This window comes from Parasteatoda tepidariorum, chromosome 7 (assembly GCF_982258835.1).
Source record: "Parasteatoda tepidariorum strain Cologne lab strain chromosome 7, Ptep-v5.0, whole genome shotgun sequence".
Classification (NCBI taxonomy): Eukaryota; Metazoa; Arthropoda; class Arachnida; order Araneae; family Theridiidae; genus Parasteatoda; species Parasteatoda tepidariorum.
In genome coordinates, this window is record NC_141761.1 from 84,702,158 (window position 1) to 84,720,563 (window position 18,406).

The 18,406-nt window shown below is 29.7% G+C and overlaps 1 protein-coding gene across 1 annotated transcript; it reads left to right on the forward strand.

The window, feature by feature from the left end:
* Nucleotides 1-3,364: 3,364 nt before the first annotated feature.
* LOC107441679 (glutamate receptor 3-like) lies at nt 3,365-18,174 on the forward strand. The gene is made up of 2 exons (XM_016055022.4): nt 3,365-4,499; nt 17,921-18,174. The coding sequence occupies exons 1-2, from the start codon at nt 3,365-3,367 to the stop codon at nt 18,172-18,174; spliced, it is 1,389 nt and encodes a 462-aa protein (XP_015910508.3).
* Nucleotides 18,175-18,406: the final 232 nt, after the last annotated feature.

Below are 18,406 nucleotides of genomic sequence, written 5' to 3' on the forward strand. Positions count from 1 at the left end.
TAAAAATTCCATAGTGCATTCGATATTATAAAAATTATTTTTCATTTTTAAAATTTTAAATTGAATTTTTTTAATCAATAATTCACTTTGCACTCAAAAACTTAAAATGGTGTGTTAAGTAAATAAATTTTTTTCAATTAAAATTTTTCTACTTAATAAGTATTTTAATTTTTTCCTTTTTAAAAATTTAACTTACATTTTTGAATTAACAATTTAAAGTTCATTAAAATTAAAATTGCTTGCAAATTACTAAATAATTTCAGATATATATATATATATATATATATATATATATATATATATATATATATATATATATATATATATATATATATATATATATATATATATATATATATATATATATATATATATATATATATATATATATATATATATATATATATATATATATATATATATATATATATATATATGTATATATATGTCCCATACGTGACTTTCTATATTAATTATTAATTCATAGCTTAAAATAGATCATTTTATTAATTAATTAAAGGAAATTGTTCCTTTTCTATGAGCACAAAAGTTTAATATTCCAATTAAAAGATAATTTATCTGAATGCGTAATAAGTCTCGGAACTATGAACTCTATAGTGTGACCTCTAATAGAAAGAAAATAAAATTTTGTCAATTTGTATCTTTGTCGTATTACTTTTTTACTTTTCCTAAAACTGAAATAAATAAATAAACTGCTTTGAATGTAAGATTACCTGCATTTTTCATACTTCCATTACTTTGTCATTAGATATAAATAATTGAAAAACAAATATTGTCAGAACATGTGCCTAATAATATAATTGAAAGCTCTAAAGGAGAAGATATCAATAAAACGTATTTTATTTATTCAAAATTAAAAAAAAAAAAAAAAAAAAAAAAAAAAAAAAAAATCGTGTGACTTTATAATATAAACGAGATTGGCTCAACGGCTTGTTGACCACTGGGGGCCTTGAGCTACAACCTTTTCATCCGAGTCCATATCTCTGCGAATTAACTGTTTCTGTAAAATTTGTTTAATTACAATTTGGGCAAAGAATGAATTCTAAAAGAAATTGCACGAAGCGAATGTAATAAAGAATTAAGAATTAGAATTAAACGTATAAATTTTTGTTTTAAAATTCATGAAAATAATTTTTAAAATTTATTAATAAAAATAAAAATAATCGAAATCTTTTAAAAAGTTAAAAATGAATTGAAAAAAAATAAAAATTGCAAAAAAAATTATTTCATTGAAACTAAGATCCTTTTATGCATCTAAATAAGCTTCTTAAATGCCGTGATATGTCAATTTATGTTGATTGCAACGAAAAATAAATGTTTGGTTGGGAAACTTTCATGATTATTTATTGATAAGTGCCTCTAAATGGCTAATAAAAACTTATTGCAATTGTAATTTGTTATTTTGTGGCAAAGTAACATAAAATATCAATTATTCCATTTGAGAATATTTTTTTTATATTACAAATACTTTACTTTGCAATCAAAACAAGTCTGCTATTTTTCATAACTAAGTTACTTTACAATAAAGAAAATCTAAAATGTTTGAGCTAGCTACCTGTTTTTAGTGTGACCGACAAAAAGCTTTTTGTTTAATGTAGAGATTTTACCTTAGCAACAAAAAGGCTTTTATTCTCAAGAAATTCTTCCTCAACTTTTAGAGAGAAGGAAAAACACACACGGAATATTTCTCAATCTTTATGAATGGAAAATATCTTTCAGAAAAAAAGTAATCAATAATCTGCTGTTTACTTTAGAATTCTTGGAATTTTAGAATTCTAGCAATTTTGGCGTTAGCTCTTGGCATGGAGAAGAATTTCCGAAATTAGACAAATTAGAAGGCGTTTCTTAAAATTGAAAAAAGATCATGGGTGAGATTCCTTTTGCTGTCGGGCTAGAACGTGGGAGGTTTATGTGAATTTCCTCTCCATGTAACGTAAATGCTGGTTAGTTCAGCTAAAAAGTCCTTCAGAAAGCCTAGTTTGTCCCAATACTTGATCTAGGAGTTCCCTTGTCTTCTAGGTTGGGTTAAAATATACAGGCTACGGAGTTGAATATTCAGAGTCGTAAACTCATAGTTAGGCCGACTGTTCAACATCGGTTATAAAATAAAATAAATGCATAATGATTGGTAAAAGAATGAGATATTTACAAGGTGGGTATAAAATACGATAATAGTAGTTTTAAAGCATTCCGGAAAATTATTTTTCCTTTAAAATTTCGATCATGATGAATGCATATATTTTACCATAATAAATATGTGATAGCTCTTAGATATCATCCAACATAAATTTAAGAGAAATAATTCTTACGAAAATACAAAAATATATAAATTATGTTTATAAAGAATGTCAAAAGTAAGTTTTTTGAACTTAAAAAGTTAGTTATCGATCCCCTTGAACATATATTTCCTTAATGAATGTGTGGTAGCCTTTAAATACCTATAATAAATTGTTAGGGATACATTTCCGACCTTGTATTGCCATATTATTGTCATGTGCGATCTTGTATTGCTATTCTGCTCCTTTTAGGAGCATCTCACCCCTCTTAGAAATTGTTTTCAATTTCCTTGGATATAATTAAGGACGAATTTATCGAATTTATTTTACTGTAGATAAATAATTTCTTTTGAAGATAAGGCTTTAAGTTAAGTTAATTTTAGGTCATTTATCGCTTCATAATTACCATTAATTCATTGCTGTTCACATAATATGAATATCAAATGTATTAATATATTTCTTTTTGTCTTAGAAAGATAATTTTTGTTTACGATATGACTAAGGATTTAATTTATTTGATTTGATTACACTAATCACAAAAATAATTACTAGTCACAATCATTTCTAATTCATCGATAACTGCAAGTAACTATATCTTCAATATACCGACCAGGTGGCCGAGTGGTTGGCGTGTCTGACTGCGGAGCCATTGGCCGCGGGTTCGAATCCTGCTCAGGTCATGGATGTTTCTTTCTCTCTCTGTGTTCTCAATGTGTGAATGTAACCTGCCCTATAAATGGGTTTGTAGTTGTGTGACGTGGGCGACGCTGCTTCACCACCGTGGTTACGCCACAGGTGCCCACAGGGTAACGAGAAGAAAGTAGCAGTCCTGGCATTTCTATGGCCAATGGGACTAACCCAAGTGCCCGCTATTAAAAAAGAAAAAATATCTTCAATATTGGTAAATTCATCGCAGTCATTTAATTGTTGAAAAATAATTTTAGACATTTATTTTAAATAATCTCACAGATAAATTTCTGTATCTGTATTTGCATAATGTATTAACTGAATTAAAAAAAAAATTCTGTCTTGATTGTTTTTAGGGGACACAAGAAATTAGTACCCAGATGCTCCGGATTGCTATCTTACCAACAGGATCCACTTTAATAAATGAAACCAATGGTGAAATTAAAGTGATTGGAGGGTACGAATCTTCTCTCTTGGATATTCTTATACAAGGTTTAAAAATGCCATATAAACTTTACGTACCCAAAGAAAAAACATGGGGTGCTAAAACTCCAGATGGAAATTGGACAGGATTGATGGGAATGATCCATCGAAAAGAAGTAGACATAGCATTAAGCTCAATGTTCATAACCGAATCCAGGCAAGAAATCGTAGACTTCAGTTTCCCGTGCACTTTCCACACTATAACATTTGCCACGAAGCTCCCAGCAACTATTTCGAAAGGAGACGCTTTCTTTATGCCGTTTTCATTGATGCTGTGGCTTTGTATAGGATTTACATTTATACTGTTTTTCGTGTTCATGCGCTTATATCCACCAAATAAAAGTACATTCCAGGAGGATATTTTTAACATGATTGGAATCTTCTTGCACCAACCAGGCTGGTTTGAAGTCCAGACCACAGATGCCAGATTTCTTCAGTTGTCTTGGATGCTATTTTCACTATTTATTTCGTTCAGCTATACAGTGCTTCTGTTATCTTTCATGACGCTGCCGACTCGAGAAATCGGTATTCGCACCATTAATCAACTAGCAAAAGCAGTAAGCGAAGGGCGTTACAAAGTCGTGACCATCAAAGGATCCAGCATAGCTTTTACTTTGGCTGAAAGCGGGAAAAAACGGGATGAGATAATTGGCAAGAAAATCATAAAAAGTAAATGGTTTGTCGAACCACAAAAATTGGACTTAGTGAAGTATATCAATAAAAATAAAGTTAAAACTGCTTTTGTAACATCAAAGCATAATCTTCATCTTCAATATCAAGATAGTTTCTACGTTTCTAAAGATTCTTTCTTTATGGCTCCATCTGCAATTGCAATGATTAACGGTTTTCCTCTGCGACATAAAGTAAATAGCCTGATATTAAGAGGAGCGGCTTCTGGAGTCTATGATAAAACATACAACGAATACGTTTTCCGGAAAAGGTTAAAAAGTTCAGATGACGATGATGATTCAGATTCTGATAAGCAACTTGGATTGAACGATCTATACGGACTTTTTGTTCTTTTAGTTTTCGGTAACATTTTAGCTGCCATTGTTTGTCTATTTGAACGTATAAGTTATAGAAAAAGGCAGAAGAGCAAAGAAAAAATTTCGAAGAAGTGTAAAAAAGTTTCAAAGAAGTTAAAACAGAAAAAGATAGTTTTAATCTTACGTTGAAATATTACACTAAGAATGAGCTGCTTACGATGTCTATGATAGAACATGCTAAGATATTTTACCTAAAACTTAAAAGGTATTATATACCACGATGATGTTTTAGATTCTAATAAATTTCAACTTGGATTGACTTTTTGTTCTTTTAGTGTTCGGCAATATTTTAGCTAGAGTAGCGTGTTTTTTAAAACGTATAATTAATAGAAAAAAGCAGAAGCATAAAAAAACTTGAAAAAAGTCATGGAAGAAAAATGTTTTAATCTTACATTGAAGTATTATACTAAAATGAAGCTGTAGATGTCTACGATAAGACATTATACTAATATATTTTACTTAAGAAATTAAAAAGTATCAATATAACGATGACGATTCGGATTCTTCAAAAGTATGGACTTTGTATTGAGGGATTAATGTGCGCTTCTTTTTCTCTCCTTTTAGTGTTCGCTTATTTATGTATATTTCTCCCTATAATATTAAGTATTAGTTATTTATTTTCTACCTTTTGCTATTTAACTTATATAAAAATAAATATTTGTATTTTAAAAATAGGATTATTTTTACATTTCATTAATTTGTTAATGCAGAAATTGATATTTGGAAAAGCGTATGTATTCATATTAGTCTTCATAATTTTCTAACCTTTGTAGGCCAAAATGTAAGCAAAACGAAATTTCGGTTTACTGTACAAATTTAAGCTTCTTATAGTGCTAAAATTCCAACTTTTTTGAAAAAATAATATATCTCTATATAATCTATGTAACAAAACAACATGATGGTCTAACGCAGTTTTCTATTGTTGTATTGTAGGAGCATTTTCATTGATCACATAATCACATCGTGGGATCGAGATTTCCCACATTGATTTTCGTATTATTTCGATTGTCATCAGCATAAAATTAATAAAAGTCATGAGAATATCATTTCCCCATAAATATTTTTGTATCCCTAATTTGAAGGTTTTTACTGCTGTACTGCTATTATTATATTTTTGATTTTGATTGTTTTGAATAAAGAGTTTTAAAACTAAGAGAATTGCCATCGCTAGCATTTTGCTGACTCCAAGCCCACGCTTGTTAATTTTATTTATTTTAACTGTCAGAAAATTTCTGCATTTCATACTTTCGCCTTCCGCTCATTTAGCCTTTGCTCTGACTCATCTTCAAACTCCGAACTTAACTTCCTCCGCTCGCTTGCTGCTAACCGTCGATTTAACCCCACTGTAGTTGATTCAGCTCTTGCTAAACTCACTAGTCCCAAACGACCCTCCTCTTTTAATTACACCGAACTTGGTACTTAACCGTTTTTTCCCCCTCTCGTTTGTTATATAATTGTTAATATCTTCTCCCGTTTTGGTTTTCAAATCATTTTTAGGTCCGTTAACAGAATCAAATTTAAGTTGATAACAAATTTAAGCAAAATTAACCTGTTAACAAAATTAAATTGATTTTAAAAAACGATTACATAGAAAAATTACTTAATGTTCATTGAATAGAATCATAAGGGAATATTTGGACGTGGGAAGTGAGGCCCAAGCGTAAGCAAACAAATTCTTTTTAGTACATACATTTTAAGTGAATAATTAAAATTTTTGTAAAAAAAACTGTTTTATGCTAAGAAACAACAATTATTGTGAAGCAATCATCGGGGCTGGAGAGTGGCAACGAACAGGATGCATAGCTTTCTAGTTATTATAAAAAATATTTATGTAGCATATGCAGAAATCAATTTTCAACTAAAATCTGCATTTAATTCGAAGATAAACATGTCTATAACTTAGCATAAATGTTCAACGAAACAAAAAATTATTTAAAATGTTTATTAGTTGCATTCACTTAAATTTTTTCTTTTCCTTTTATAATTTTTATTTAACTCATCATACAAACTTCTTAAATAAATATGCTTGCAATAAAAAAGAAGATTTATCTAAGTTTTTTCCCAATATTATTTTTATCAATACTGCATAAAAATTATTGAATTATGTGTTAGAATAGCTATTTTACAAGTTTTGTTGTTTATTTCAAAAATACGATTGTCGTGCAAGAAAAGCAACATTGGAACATTTGAATATTTTTATCATAACCTTCATCATTTTGTCATAATTTTTATATTTCAGAAAGAAGTTGAATTTTTTCAATACTAATAGTTATTATGAACTCTTTATGCAACAACGAATTTAATATGTTAGCAATTATGAACTAATAACACAGTGATTATTAATAAGAATATAAATTTCTTTTATTTGCAATAATCACGACATTTTTGGCTAATTAGTTTCTACAAGTTTCTAGTTATGAAATAAGCATGTAAGTTTATGTAGTTAAAAAAAACTACCTTTCACACTTACAAAATGTATAAAAATATCCGGACTTATATTGCATGCCTAATTATCACATAACTTGTTCGAATAACTAATTTTTTATCGTATAGAATTCGGTAAAAACACTTTCTTTTCAAAAATTAAATGCATAAATGAATGCAAGGAAAAATAAGTGTGACGGGGGCTTGGGTGTGTGGGTGAGGAACAGCAATAATTGCATTGTTTATTAAAATCTCTTTAAATCTCCTAAAATGTTTTGGCAGATTCACAAAAATGTTATTCACTGCAGTTACGCGGCAAAATTTTTGATTTTTAAGTGACAAATTATGTAACGAAAACGCCTGAGGCTTCAATGACTTCGGTCAATATTTGTAATTGCTTGCTCATTGTTTTGCATTGACTTGTTTTTATAAATGTAATATGCCTTGCCATTGGAAATAAAAAAAATAAATAAATTATATAGCGAGTATTTTACGATGGAAAACGAAATTCTCAATTTACTTTTTATTTACTACTTTAAACTAACTTTATTCATTGCTTTAAATAACAGTGGATGCTAATTTATTTTCGCTTTATAAATGTGCTTATTACATATTTTAATAGTAACTTTTGATTTGCATTTTTATAATTAACCATAACAGGCTTTAATGAACTAATGACTTAGCGGGACTAATGTGGACAAATCTATATTGAAGTCAATGCGATAATCTCAGTTAATTACGAACGCATAACTATTTAAATTAGATTGATTTTGTAAAGTAGAATAGGATTAGGTGAGCTACCTCTTATTAGTTTGTAGTTATTGGCAACAGAATCCATTGACTGTCTGCTGCATTGCATTACATTAGACTTGAAAATCACTATTTTGACTATGAGTTCAGCAACGGGCTGATAATGCTATTTTGCAAGAAGGTCATATTTCTGTTCTTTTTCTGCTTAATTTTTATATCTAAACAAATATGAATATCAGTGAGACGTTTATACTGTTTTATATTGTTGTTAGAGACAATAATTAAAACTGTCTTACTATCGAACGTTATTTCACCGTGTTAATAATGGTTGAGAATACGTTGTGACTACGGATTCACATCGTAACTTTTATGGAAAAAACTTGTTCTTGAACGGTAAAATGTTGTTGGGACTACGGATTTACTTCATAAGTTTTACGGTTTTGCGCAACCAACCCAGCTGCCGGTTTAAAACCTTAAAATCTTCGAAATATTTTTCACAGTGTATAACCGAAGTCATCTGCGTATTTGTACACACTTACGAAATGCTTGTTGCTTTCAACGAGGCAGTCTAAGTAGTAATGAATAGGCTAGTGACCTAAGCACGGAAACTTTTCGGTTGTTCTGAAAGTAATTTCGTTTTTCCAAAAGAGAACGTATTTATATATTTTCATTGTCTATCACACTTAAGCCGCATAAGCATTATTTATTTTATCCGTTGGTATAGCAACGCTTGCTTGTGAAAAAGTTCACTTGATTCTACGCTGTAGTTTTTGGTTGATGCCCTTTCAAATATGGAAATAAATAAGCAGGAGTTTCGGTATATTTACTCTTTTACTATCGCGAAAAGGGAAAAATACTGTTCAAGCAATGAAAATATTATCCGATGTATATGGAGAGAATGTATTTGGCAGATCGCCAATACCAAAACTGGTTTGCAATATTTCGATTCACCAAAGTTTTAATTAAGATGCACGAAGATTCACCACGCCAATTTAAGCTGATGATGACACAAAAAAGGCATTAATTGATGCAGACAAGTGAAAAACAACTCGTGAGATTACTGAGAGATTGAATTTATCGAATACGACCATTCTCTATCATTTGAAAAGACAACAGGTTTAATCATAAAGCTCGAAATATGGCTTCCTCATGTTCATATGGAAAGATATGTGGGCTGTTGCGTTGACGTTTGTGATTTACTTCTTAAACGACAAGAAAATTATCCATTTTTGAAGCGCATCATCACTGATGAGGACAAGAAGTGGGTTGTTTTCAATAATGTTCCACTCTCTAAAAAATTTTATCGACGGTAAAACCTTTACATGAAATAAGGAGGTCAAGAACCATCTGGATCAGTTTTTTACCAGCAAAAAACAAAAGTTTTAGGAGCGTAGAATCATGTAACTGATAGATTATGGCCAAAGCTGTTGTATCAGAATGAACAATAATTGATTTAAAAATATTTATTCGCTAAAAGAAAGTCCTATTTTATTTTCATAAATATCGAAATTACTTTCCGACCAGCCCAATATATCGAGATCATAAGTATATATCAGAGTTGGCCGTTGATTACAGTAATCGATTACAACTGTAATTGATTACAGATAATTACAGCTATGTAATCAATTACTTGTAATCACGATTACAAGTAATCAATTACTTGTAATCGTGATTACAACTTTAAAAAAATTTTGATTACAGCTGTAATCATGATTACAATTTTGATTATAGTAATCAATTACTTGTAATCACGATTACAAGTAATCAATTACTTGTAATCGTGATTACAACTTTCAAAAAATTTTGATTACAGCTGTAATCATGATTACAATTTTGATTACAGTAATCAATTACTTGTAATCAAGATTACAAGTAATCACAACAAAAACGATTACAAGTAATTATGATTACAAGTAATCAAAATATATGATTACATGTAATCATGATTACATGTAATTTGATTACATGTAATTGTGATTACTTGTAATCAAACTATACGATTACAAGTTATTACGATTGTATACTATAGCCAAATTTTTTATGTAAGTATTCATGTGTTTACATATTTTTATGTACATAGAATGTACGCATGCATGAACGTACAATTTGCGATTCCTATACATACAATGTATGCACAAACGTTGTTTGTACGTACAATATTCATAATTATATTGTAATATACTTAATGCAATGCGCATATGCTTAGTACATATAATTATGCATTTATGATACATGTACGCATGTATGTTAGTTTGTACAAAAAGGCAATGTTTTGTATCTTTGTATACATAGACAATGTATGTATGAACGTATATGAAAATAATGTTTATGCGTTTGCATGCTTTTATGTACTTAAGTGCATATATTGTATAAATTTACGATAATAGCACGTATATACAATGTACGTTTGTATATAAAATTTTACGTACTTGCGTACAATATGTAAGAATGTTATTTAAAGGTACAATATATGCACATAGTTGCGTAAATAAAATGCGTACATGTATACATGCATATTTATATGTACATCGATATATGTGCACGCAAAGTATGTACTTGTATAACTACATACTTTTTTAATACTTATGCTCATGTAATACATGGATATACAAAAAAATAGTTATATGCACAATGTATGCATGTGCATACAACGTATACATGTACATAATTGCAAGTAATGTACAAATAAATGCGTACATTTAAATATATGTAATTACAATATACACATACATTGTGCATACATTAAAAAAATTTATATGAGTAAAGTTATTAAAATTTGTTTTAAAATTTATTCTAAGGCATATGAAACTCGACCTCATATTTTTTAGAAAGCAAACGATAATTTTATTTGGAATTTCTAAATATTAATTCCACACATAAAATTTACCGTTTTTCTTACCATTTAAAAAATTTCTATGAATCATGCATTATTTTATAAAAAAAATAAATCTGTATTGTCAAAAATTTCATGAAAATACCTGAAAATAATTTTTTATTCAGAGAATTTCAAAATGATATAGAACAATTAAAGCAGAAAACTAAATTTAAATATCGTTTGATTTTGTCATTTAACTTGCTTGAGTCATTAAAAGTTAACTTACATGCATTTTATTTATTGCATTGTACACATATTTAGACATAAATGTAATGTACATATGTATACGTGTAATGTATGTACGCATGTACAATGTATGTACATACATTCATGCATTGTACGTGCATATATAGTACATATGGACATGCATACATGGAACATACGTGTATTGTACATGTGTGGATACATTCATTGGACATATATGCATTGCACCATATGCATAGATAGGGATAGCATGCATGTACAAATGTAAAATTTGTACGAAAGAATTATGCCCAATATATTTATGCACATATGTACTGTATATGTACACACATATGTACATTATATGAACATTATATGTTCATTTCATCATATGTACATTATATGAATATACATCGGTACGCTATATGTATATACATCTGTACGCTATATGTACATCTGTACAATATATGCATCTCAAATGTGTGTATGTACGTACGTTAGCATGTCGAATGCATGTATGAATATATGTGAAATATAAATACGCCCAATGTACGTACAATCGTACACAAATGTATTATGCATATTTGGATACTTACATTGAGCATGAACATATTATGTACATGTACATAAATACACTGGACATGCATATCATGTACATGTATACATACATATATTGTACATCCTACAGATATACCTATATTGTACATGCATACATATATTGTACTGTTCATAAATAAATTGCACATACATGCATGGGACATACATTGTACAGACAATGTATGTATGTTCGTACAAACACAAGTACTTGTATATACATGCGTACATGAACATAGATATACATTTTACATACACAAATATTTGCATAAAATGCATATATTCATTGTGTATAAATGTACATGTCTACATTGTTTGCACATACATACGTAATTATTATCTATATACATACGTACATATATTTTATACCTACAATATAAGTGTATGTACAAGTGTGTGAAACTAAAATGTCTGAATATATGCACTAGATAAAATCATATATACATACATTTTAGTTACAGTCATTTGTACGTATACAAATACGTACAAAATGCAGTACATGTTAATACGTGCAAAATGTATCATTATAAAATACATTCTACTATCTACTGTAAAATATAATCATTTATAAGAATACAATAGTCTTGTAATCGTGTAATTAGATTACATGTAATCATAATTACATGTAATCAAATTACATGTAATCAAATTACATGTAATCATATATTTTGATTACTTGTAATCATAATTACTTGTAATCGTTTTTGTTGTGATTACTTGTAATCGCAATTACTTGTAATCATGATTACAAGTAATTGATTACTGTAATCAAAATTGTAATCATGATTACAGCTGTAATTAAAAATTTTGGAAAATTGTAATCATGATTACAAGTAATTGATTACTGTAATCGACTATGTAATCATGATTACAGCTGTAATCAAACTTTGTAATCACGATTACAAGTAATTGATTACTGTAATCAATATTGTAATCATGATTACAGCTGTAATCAAAATTTTTGAAAATTGTAATCATGATTACAAGTAATTGATTACTGTAATCAAAAAATGTAATCGATTACATTTTTGGCCAACACTGGTATATATATATATACTTATGAGTATAGACCGAGTCGAGATCATATATAAACTGCTGTTTGTAGAAAATGCAACACCATGAAAGAATCATCAGAATCAAATGAAATTTAAAGCAGAAACGACTTGTACTGATACAAATAAATGATGAAATTTTCAAAACAAAAGAAACAAATTAAGCGTCCGAAATCAGTATTTGGTGCAGCCACCACGCGCTGCAATAAGTGCTGCTATACGACGTGGCATGGAGTCAAACAGATGTTGAATATCTGCTTGAGGAAGAGAATTCCATATCGCTTGTATGCGCAACCAAAGTTCGTCTTTGGAAACTGCAGGACGCGGATTACGAGTGAGACGCCGACCAACCATATCCCACACGTGCTCAATAGGCGACATATCCGGCGAATAAGCAGGCCAAGGAAGAAGTTGCATGCGTTGTGCTGAACAGAAGTCTCTAACAGTCCGCGCAACATGTGGGCGTGCATTATCCTGCTGAAAGATAGCTCCAGGGATGCCTTGAAGGAAAGGAACGACTTCGGGCTGTAGCACTTCACGGACGTATCTGTTGCTATTGAGATTACCCTCAATTCGTATCAAATTGGATCGTCCATGATACGAAATCGCACCCCAGACCATGACTCCGGGTGTTCGACCACTATGTCGTTCAATAATACACTCAGGAAGGCAGCGTTGACCGGCATAACGTCTAACACGAACACGGCCATCATGGGTCCACAAATTGAAGCGTGATTCATCTGAAAAGACAACTTGGTGCCAATCAGCTCGCCAGTCTCTGTGCTCAAGAGCCCACTGCCGACGCAGCCGTCGATGATCCGCCGTGAGGGGAATCCTGTATAATGGCACCCTTGCACGCAATCCACGGCGCAGCAGACGACGACGAATTGACGAAGCCGACAATTGTACACCTGTAGCAGTAGACCAATGTGCTGCCAGCTGCCTGGAGGAAGCTGTGCGATCATTCACCGCCATGCGGAGTAGGTGTCGATCATCGCGCTCTGACGTCACCTTCTGTCGTCCAGTGCCTGTTTTTCGAGTTGTTCGGTGCTCGTCGGTCCACTGCTTCCAAACTCGCATCACTGTGGAACTGTTCCGCTGCATACGAGCTGCTATTGCGCGATAGGAAAATCCTCCTTCTCGAAGGCCGATTATCCTCCCTCGTTCAAACTCCGTAAGTTGCTTGAATTTCTTATTCTTCCGTCGTGGAGGCATACTCAGGTCTCACTAAACGTTTGCCACTAACAAATAATCATAGACTATTTTCAACGTCCCGCTACAGCATTTTATTTATACGCTTTCAGCATCAATTCAGAGGGCGCTGCGCGCGCCACGCACGCGCGATGGCTCTGAAACTTTATTAATTTGCATAATATCCTATAATTGACATTTGCTGCGAATTTCATTTGATTCTGATGATTCCTTCATGGTGTTGCATTTTCTACAAACAGCAGTTTATATATATATATATATATATATATATATATATATATATATATATATATATATATATATATATATATATATATATATATATATATATATATATATATATATATATATATATATATATATATATATATATATATATATATATATATATTCTTTAATCAGTGATACTGGACTAGTAGAATTCGAAACTATGGTTCATGCATAATTGTGCAGCACCCACAGAGCTCCAATGCTCGTGTAAATTTCCTCTTTGAAACTATGCTAGTAGTAAATGGTTACACAACCGTATAGATTTGTATTCTTGGTTTTTTAACCGTACCAGTTGTATATGGTTGTAGAACCAAAAAGGTAAAAAAGATGTTCCTAACCATAAACTTTATGGTTAATCGGATGGACAGACTGTTGCCGATTATTTTACCATAATTTTAGAATGAAAATTCGAACAGTGCATAAAACCGTTTTAAATTCTAAATAATTAGTCTTATCGAATAAATCATTATTTCATTTCATTCCGTGTATAAACCTCTAAAGGAAAGTATATACTGGGGTGGACAAAATAATCACAACGCTTCTATGCTAATACTTTTTTTCGTACTCCCCTGAAATACTGAACGAAATATTTTATAGCTTCACAAGTGTTTAGACCATGCGATTTCTCATACGTATCAATGAAGTTTAAAGCTTTTAGAGGTTTGAGGGACCGACAATAAGGAACAAACGGAAAAAAAAATTGCAAACACCTTATGCCAAATAATGTAGAAAAAGATTTTTAACTTGTCACAGTTATTCTGGTTATTGTATGCAATAATTACACAAAATTTCGCAAGCCTGGCTAAAATATATTTGAAGATATGGACATTTTCATAAAACACAAATTTTTTTACCTATTTTTTTGCTATAATTTTAAAAATATTCAATAAAACTAAACAAAATATTTTAGAATATTTTAAAATTAGACACAAAATTTTCTCTTTTAGGTTTAAGAAAAATTCGTTTAAAACTGCTCAAGATATATGTAATTAAAGTAGTTCTTTTATACTGAGCATGCGCAAAAAAATTTGATGAAAAAATGCCTTAATTTTGTAATGAATCGCAGTTGGCAACCTATAAAAAAAGTCCTATTTTTAATATCTTAAAAATTTTAAAAATTTCAAGTAATTTTCTAAGTAGTTTCGGTACTTTTTAAAAAATGCTGAAAAAGATAAGGGGTTTTCCACATACATCAATTTGTGCTACTAAATAAGGTATATTAAAAATGTTGTTGGCAAGTTCATTGCATTGTTGGGGATCATCCCCCATAAAAGTATCTTTTTTTCCTGCCTGTTTTCTTTCTTTATTAAATGCCATTTCGGTGTGTGAACATTTATTGTAAGTATTGTTATTAAATTCTGTCTTATGATACAAAATAATATTTGTAGAAAACCACTTGTAATTTTGAGCTTTCCTTTTAAAAAGTAAGAAAACTATTTTGAAAATTGATTGAAACTTTTTAATTTTTTAGGATATTCAAATCGGACTTTTTTCTTTAACTGCCAAGTACGATTCACTACAAAACGAAGAATTTTTAAATTTTTCCCGTTCAGGAGCAGTATAAAAGAACTATTTTATCTCGCGCAGTTTTAAACGAATATTTCTAAAATTTTAAAGCAAGCATTTTGTAATCAATTTTAAATTGCTTAAAAAATTTTGTATATTTTTATTGAATATTTTTAAAGTTATAGCAAAAAACATAAAACAAGAAAAACTAGTTTCTTTTTCAATTTTTTAAATTTTTATTTCATTTTATAAAAATGTCCATAAGTTTTATAACTATACAAACTATAGACTTACGAAATGTAATTATTGCATATACAACTGTCACAAGCTACAAATCTATTTCTGAATTTTTTGGCATAGAGGGCTCAATTACATTGTTTTCCGTTTGTGATTTATTGTCGGTTCCTGAAACCTCTAAAATCTTTAAGTTTCATTGATATGCATGAGAAATCGCATGATTTAAACACTTCTGATGTTATAAAATATTTCGTTAAGTATTTCTGGAGAAATATGAAACGATGTATTAGTATAGAAGTGTTTCCATTATTTTGTCCAACCCTTGAATATATAACTTGTCTAGACAATAATACTTAAATTTCTCTCTCATTTTCCCTTTAATACCAGAGTGCATTATTTTTTAAAATTTATATTCAAGTAATAAATAAATTCGTCATACGAATTAAACTTTAAGTAACGATATTGAACCTAAACCGAAACTGTTACTGGGAGGAATAGTCAAATAGGAGCATTGCAAATAGCCAATGAAAAGATTATGGCTCATTTTAGTGAAAATGAAACAGAAACGAAGATTGATTATTTGAAATTCAGGTTTGTTTGGCATCAGCGTAAAATTAATAAAGTTATGTAGATATTGTAATGTAAATAAAGTTATGTAAATAGAATTTTTTTTATCCCTAATGAAACGGTATTTACTTTTGATTTTGATTGTTCCAAATTTATGTCTAAAAACATAAGACTAAACTTGTACTCCGTTTTACAATTATCTCACAGCAAGCAAGTTACATTTGCTTTTATTATAAACTTTATGTATAACAATATCTAACCAACTTATCCTTTTAAAATAATGAATACGATATTATAAAACATTATTAAGAAATAAAATTGTGATCTATTACTAAATAATAACTTTGGTTAAGACATTTTATATCAGCTAAGAATTAAATACAAATTTAAAAATCAAATATGTTGACAATGTTGCAAAAGAAGCTAGGAAAATTTGTTATGACTATAAGGCCTTAATTTCAAAGTTTTTTTAAATAATTTTTTTGTAATTTTTTTATAAATATATTATTTTTCTAAGAAATAGTATTTTTGCTCTTAAATGTTAGGAAGTGGAATGCACATGGCTGCCAATGTTTCTTAATTTTCAGGAAAATGTAGTCTTAATATTCAAAGTGATACGTAAAACTTTTATCATTTTTGCTAATTTTTTCCAGGATTTATAAACTTAATTTCGAATGAATATGAAAAAAGTAGGCATACGTATAAATGAGTGATAACCGTATGATGGCGTGTTTAAGCTTTTGAAAAATATTAAAATATTATTGCCTATAACTGATATTTCAATTCTCATTTGATTATCACTAAAAAAAATCCTTCTTTTAAAGAGCAAAAGTTGGAAGATATGGCAGTAGAAAGCCTCAGCGTGAGCAAACAAAATTCTGTTTAGTCTCTACATTTTAGGTAAATAATTTAAACTTTTGTAGAAAAAAATTGGTTTGTGTACAAAAATATAAATTATTCCAATGCATTGCGATATCGATGATGAGCGATAGCAGACAGAGGGCTCTGTCATTAGTTTTAAAAATTTCAAAATGAGAGTAGGGTGTTTGAAATTTCTTTGCTTTTTTATTCAGTGACCAGAAATGAAACTTTTGAGGATTTAAACTACAAGTCAAAAACATGATATCCTTTTGCTGACTTACACATGTGTATTCGAGTTTATCACAGTATGGGAAATTTCGCACTTTTATGTTACATTATGTACGCTCCCGTGTGTAAGATTTGAAGTAGTTGCTTATGCGTTCCTGAAGTACGCATGCGTCAAATCTGGCGAAATGGGCATGGACCCGTGAAAGTAAATTAAACATACTTGAACGAAAATAAGAGATTTTGTAAAAACTCCTAAGTTAAAAAGACTAATGTTGTGGATATCATCTTAATTTCGATCTCCAAATCAAAACAAACATTTACAATGGACGTGGTTATTATGAAGTTAAACGTCTTCCAATTCAATTGCGTAATTGAAATAAGTCCATTCTATAATTTTAAATAATTAGTTTTAATAATTAATTTAATAATTAATTTTTAATAATTAGTAATTTTAAATATCAGTATAATTAGTTTATTAAAAATATTTAGTTTCTTATGGACCTAGTGCATTTAGACAGCCTAGTAGGCCTAGTGCATTTAGATAATTATTTTAAATTATCAATGGGTTCAATTTTATCGTTAGTTTGTTGTTTTATTAATAAAAGTTTGAAAATGAATTTTAAATATTGTCTTTTCAATTGTTTCCAGGAAACAGAAAAATACGTTCTCAAATGCTGCTGATAGCAATCTTGCCAACAGGATCAGTTTTAATAAATGAAAGGCAAAAAGTCATTGGAGGACACGACTCATCTCTTTTGGAAATTCTGACGCAAGGTTTAAAAATGCCATATAAACTTTACATACCCAAAGAAAAAACATGGGGTGCTAAAACTTCAGATGGAAATTGGACAGGGCTTGTGGGAATGGTTCATCGAATAGAAGTAGACACAGCATTATGTTGAAAATGATACTCTTGGCCACCGCGGCATTATTTATTATTTATTTATTTCTAAAAGCTGTGAGTGACATCGGTTGGTTTTTGTTTTATAATTTTCATGGAATGTTTATGTTATGTGCTTGTCGTTAGTTATTACCTGTTTTATTTATAATAAATGTTTTGTCCTAGTTAATTCTTCGTACTTTATTTAATAATTTCAAACGCAATCTTTAGCATTTATAAACCATGCAATCTGG

What these genes read in the sequence shown, in the direction of transcription:
- LOC107441679 (XM_016055022.4), top strand. Translation starts at nt 3,365, where the DNA reads ATGCTCCGGATTGCTATCTTACCAACAGGATCCACTTTAATAAATGAA. An exon ending in TTTTGTTCTTTTAGTTTTCG is followed by an intron (nt 4,500 to 17,920) that starts GTAACATTTTAG and finishes AATTGTTTCCAG; the next exon opens with GAAACAGAAAAATACGTTCT.